The following is a 5134-nucleotide window of genomic DNA, read 5'->3' as shown; positions in this document are numbered from 1 at the left end:
TTGTTACGAGCAGAGCTGGGGTGCAGCTGAAAAAGAGGAAGGAAGGGGCAGGCAGAGGAACAGGGTAGAGAAAAAGAGGGAACCAAGTCGAGAAAGGTAGAGCAAAGGAGGGCAGGAATGCAGTAGGGACAGAGAGAAAAAGGCAGAAACCGACTTGGACATCCCGAGCGCTGGCAACTCCCAAGGCAAGAAGAAAGTCAAGGCAACCCCGCCAACTGGGGTCCAAAGGGGAACCAGAAGAAGAAAGCCCAGGAGCGAGGAATAAAGGCTTCTGCTAAGGCATAAGCAGACCTCAAGGAGACCTCCAGAGAGAAGGAGGGTGCCCGTAAAGACGTGGGTTGGAGCCTTCGGCAGGTCAGGGAGAGAGAAGGCTCCAGAATCGGGGCGTTGGGCCTTCCGCCATGTCCCAGGGAGGATACTTTGAGAACGAGAGACACTACCAAACCCTAGAAATGGCTCCTGCGAGGTCCACGGGCGGCGACCTGGCCCCCCTTTGCGAGTCGGAGCTGGCCTCGTACATCGGTGATGAGCAGCTGCTCTCTGAGCTGCTGCAGGGGGGCCAGCAAAGGGTCCCCAAAGGGTCCTCCATTCCAAACTACTTCTCCAGCGACCCTTACCCCTTCCTCACCTACGGAGGGGAGCGCAAGGGCCTCGCCCCCTTCGACCCGCGATCGGTGGCTGTCAAGGAGGAGCCTCGAGGCGGGGAGGCTGGGCGAGGGGCCACACGCCACCCGTACAGCGCCATGCACTTGCCAGCAGCCCACTGCGCCCAGGTGGCCCTCACCCAGCCAGGACCGCGCACCGGACAAGCCCTGAGAGTGCTCAAGGTAAGGAACGAGAAGACCCTCCTGTTCCCCTTGTCCTGCTCTCTCTAGCCTGGAGACCCCCAATCCTACCACCCAACCAGGAAATGCCCGCAGTTGACCTCCCCAGATATTATTCGCAAGCCGGAAGAGTCCTTAAAACCCGGAGGTGAGATCTGAATGTACACCCAGGGTCATTTTCAGGTATACATCCTGGAGAACGTGCAAACAGACCCGTTTTGACTCCACGTTGGCCCATCTGCACCCCATTGCTCAGGGGAGGGTTGGTCAGAGGGAGAGTGGGGAAAAATGGGTGCAATGCCCTGGCTTCTGCAGACTGGCACAGAATGACCCAGGAGGATGCATACTGTGTAAGCAGTCTTGGTGGGTTTATATAGCACCCTTGGTCTCCGTGGACTTCATGGAGAACGCCTGAAAAAGGTTGTTGTCCTAAGCCGTTGACAATCCATAATCTGACCCAGGAAGAAGGAAGAACGGAGGCAAGAAAGCTTAAAGAGTTAATTTGATTACAAGGATATAGGCTTTGCTACAATGGGCCGTGAAGACAAAAGATGGAATGGAAAAGGTGCATTTTGAGGAGAGATTGGGGGAAAGCCAGAAAGATGGCGTTTCCCCATCTGTGTTTTCAGAGTCCCGGTTTCTTCCTTAATTTTGGATGCTAGTCCTGTTCAACCTGGGCTTTGCAGAAGGGACTTCCAATTCTGCAAAACTCTTATTCCTAAAATCTGCCTTGTCTTCTCCCGGTTTGGGATCCCCAAATCTTTCTCTCCTCATCAGAGGAGCACCAGAAGCAAACAGGTGAGGAAAGCGGGGGGTGGGGGGAGTTTTCACAGACAGTAGCTGAGATAAAACAATAGAGGCTCTGTTATGGGTCTTAACAAAATGTCAGCCATGCCAAAAATTGGCAGAAAAACATAATAGGGAGACATACCATTATTAAGGCAACTGAAGGTGCGGTATGTACAAGCTTTTGAGTTCACAAGAAATCTTTATCAGGCAAAATGCCAGGAAGAACTATGAGGAGGAAATCTTGTCTGGGCTCACACCAGACACTAAGCCGTAAGATTGCTTGTCCGTGGCTTGACGCGATGGTGGAGCCCCACCAGCCTGTTTTGTTACCTGTAGGTCATGGCTTGGCACAACGGTGGCTTTTCTAACAATCCACAATTACCCCAATCATGGCTTATCATGGCAGCTGAACAGGCCCATGATGGCTGATATCAAAACCCCATCTCCAACTTTAGGTCTTAAATGGAATTATCAAGAAGTTCTAGGGACGCAGCCTGACTCCTTCTCATCTGATAAAGCTATGAAAAGGTGGATTTTCCCACTTATTTTGAGGGTTACCTTGTAGAGGAGATGGGAAATGGAGTGTATATAATTGCAGAAACAGAAATAAGGCATGAGGAACCAAGGGAAACTAGAGTTGGGGTCCCCAGCCCACCCCAACCTGAAGGTTGTACCTTATTCCTTTTAAAGCCATTAAAACTTAGCTGTTTCAGCAAGTTCCTTGATGTCTGAAAGGTGGGGCCAGCCCTCTAACAGGGAAATGTTTGTTGATTATAGGATTTTCCAACGCTAGTGGGTTTTCCCCTTCTTTCCGCTGGATTCATTATTACTGTGGCTGTTTTTCTGATTTTGCATCTTTTGAACCTGACGGCTGGATGAGGTGCGTGAGACGCTCACAATCCCTCGTCGATTGAAGCCGTGTATAAACCTTGAAGATAAATAAACGGAGGAGTGTAAAACGTTTCATGCACGGTCTAAAGCAATTATCGGAAGCCGGCGGTGCATTAAGTGTAGATCAAACACAAAGGAACGATGCAAATTGTGATCTGATTTACAGGGATGGAAGTGTGAGGCGGTGGGCTGCCAAACGCAGTGGGGCCACAGTGGAGATAGCGTGGGAGGGCCGGGTCAGGAAAAACATTCAAAGCATTTTTCAGGAGATCTAAAGGCCTAATGAAAATATTTATGGGAAACCTGGCAGGGCTGCCTTTGAGCCAAAAGGCTGAGCAGACAGCTCACCCTCCCTAAAATCTAGAATAAGACAATCGAAGGAAGGGTCTACATTTCCCCTAGGAATTGTGAGGTCCAGCCCCACGCACGCAAAATCAAGGAATTCAGAACTACCCACGTTTCAGTAAGGGGTCTTTCATGCTAGTCTGAAATAAATACAATCTCAGGAACTGTAAGAGGAAGAATTGCCCACCCTCCCTGATAGCAATTGTATTAAGGTGGAGTTTCTTTGAATGATTGGAAATGCTGCCTCCTTAGATTTTTTCCCACCCAGGCTGAGTTGCCGTTTATGAGATGAGCTGCTAACAGACTTGCCTTGTAGCTCTTAATTTTTTTACGTCGGTACTCTTTCTGTTCCTTTCCCACCCTCCCCACAATCTTAGCATTCCCATCTCCTCTCAGACTTGGAGAAATCCAGGGGATTTATTGCGGGGGGGGGGGGGGGAATACAGAGACTAATTTCCCCACGGCTTGTTCTTGGATGACTACACACTGATTGGACAACTGCAATTCAAAACTGCAAGATGCAAACGTGTCTCACCCAGAACCTGCCCTTCAGCCTTTGGCACCAGATAAAACACAAAATCCATTCCGAAGAATCACCCCTACCTTTTCGCACCTGGGTTTAAAAAAAGGAAGAAAAGTTTTTGCACTCCTGAAGCTTGGTTTTTAACAAGATTATTCCAGAATTGGAGCCTGACTTCTCATCCCCAAATTTCGTAGGAAGCAAAGCTTTTCTGATCACAAACTTTATTTTCTTTAACTGAAATCAAGGTGGGCAACCTGCAAGGGACTGGGAACCACAATTAACCTGGGGAGGGGGGGAAAATAGGGGCTGTAGGGGATGGGTGGGCAAGAATACAAAGTCTGTGTCGCACACCTGGGCAGGGTCACAATTTTCTGCATTTTTCCTGCATTTAGGAAGGAGCTTGAATTTATCTTGCTGTTGCTTTAAAATCAAATGTAAGTTATTATTTATTTAATATGGTTTCTATGCTCCTCCAGTCCTGGAGACTCTTATTTTAGGAACCATACTACAGACGTTGTGTGTTTTTGGCTTCAAATTGATGAGAAACGGTGTGCAGGGGCTCTGAATGCTTAGAAATTGGGGTATTTGGGATGTGTGAAGACCTGACTTTGGGGACAGGGAAGGAATGAGGGAGCTGTTTAGGGGGCACTTTGAGAAAAGTTCTGAGGAAGAGGGAATCATGAGAAAGAAACTTAAAATAATCCCACCTTGAATTTGATTGATGACAGCCCTTCAAGGTAGGCTAGCTCAAGAAACAGGCATGGCTGAGATTCCAGGAATGCCCTTTATTGTAGGAAGGCAGGGAAAAAAAAGCGAATTTTCTCTCTGCCCCATCTTATACTCAATAAAATCAAGGTGGGGTTGCACTGAGTTTCTTTCTCACCTTTTCCTCTTTCTCAGGACCGAGTGATCTTTTCTGCAAGTCTCCCCTTAACGGCTCCCCCATTCCTTCCCTACCCCCACGGTTGGATCTGCATTCCTTCACAGGGAGCCCCAGTTTCCCCACCTTTGTTGCAAATAAATGGGGCTCACCCCCGCCTTCTCTCACCTGTTTCTCCTTTCTCCGTGCCCGCAGGGTCCAGCCTGCAGCCCGTCCCCCCCTTGTGGCCCCCCCAAGGGAAAGAAATCTGTGAACAAAGACAGCTTGGAGTACCGCCTGCGCCGCGAACGCAACAACATCGCGGTGCGCAAGAGCCGCGACAAAGCCAAGCGCCGGGTGATGGAGACGCAGCAGCGCATGGTGGAACTCCTGGGGGAAAACGAGAGGTTGCGCAACCGCGTGGAACAGCTGATGCAGGAGACCGAGACGCTCCGGGATATTTTCCGCCAAGTGCCTGAAGCCGCTGGGCTGATCAAGGGTCTTGGGGGCTGCAGCTGAAGCCGGTTGGGGATGGGAAGCAAGATGGAGAGGGGAGCTGGAATCAGGAGGATCAGGGCTTTTGCGTGTGTAAATAAAGGATCTATGCTCGGGCTTTGTGGTATATCTGTGGTGGTGAGTGTTAATGCGCGCAGGGCTCTTCCGGGTCACGCTCCAGAATCTTGCAGCTGGAGAAGCAACGTCGAACTTGCACCAAACTATGCTGATCCCTCTGGAGGTGAGGAAGATGGGGGTCCCTCTGAGGGAGGGGGGACTGGATGGCAAACTCCCATCTCTTTTTAAGCCTCCCCTCTCTGTGGCATTACTGCGCTCGGGTCAGGACCGGCATAAAGCGGACCCTTGACGGCGTGCAAACGATGCGGGAGGCAACAGTGGCCGTGCAGA

General features: G+C 50.3%; 1 protein-coding gene across 1 annotated transcript; it reads left to right on the top strand.

The window, feature by feature from the left end:
- Positions 1 to 364: 364 nt before the first annotated feature.
- CEBPE (CCAAT enhancer binding protein epsilon) lies at positions 365 to 4836 on the top strand. Its single transcript, XM_025175197.2, has 2 exons — positions 365 to 827; positions 4448 to 4836. Exons 1-2 carry the CDS (start codon positions 402 to 404, stop codon positions 4748 to 4750), a joined length of 729 nt encoding a protein of 242 aa, XP_025030965.1. The 5' UTR covers positions 365 to 401; the 3' UTR covers positions 4751 to 4836.
- The last annotated feature ends 298 nt before the right edge of the window (positions 4837 to 5134 follow it).

This window comes from Python bivittatus, unplaced genomic scaffold (genome assembly GCF_059951505.1).
Source record: "Python bivittatus isolate LINGU-HERP-01145 unplaced genomic scaffold, Pbiv_v1 ctg000370_np1212, whole genome shotgun sequence".
NCBI classification, from domain to species: Eukaryota; Metazoa; Chordata; class Lepidosauria; order Squamata; family Pythonidae; genus Python; species Python bivittatus.
The sequence above is the reverse complement of the archived record's forward strand: the minus strand, read 5'-3'. Positions and strand labels throughout refer to the sequence as shown.

Excerpts from the sequence above, each read along its gene's own strand:
- CEBPE (XM_025175197.2), top strand. The coding sequence starts at position 402 with ATGTCCCAGGGAGGATACTTTGAGAACGAGAGACACTACCAAACCCTA. Across the intron at positions 828-4,447 it reads AAGCCCTGAGAGTGCTCAAG|GGTCCAGCCTGCAGCCCGTC; the intron begins GTAAGGAACGAG and ends CCGTGCCCGCAG.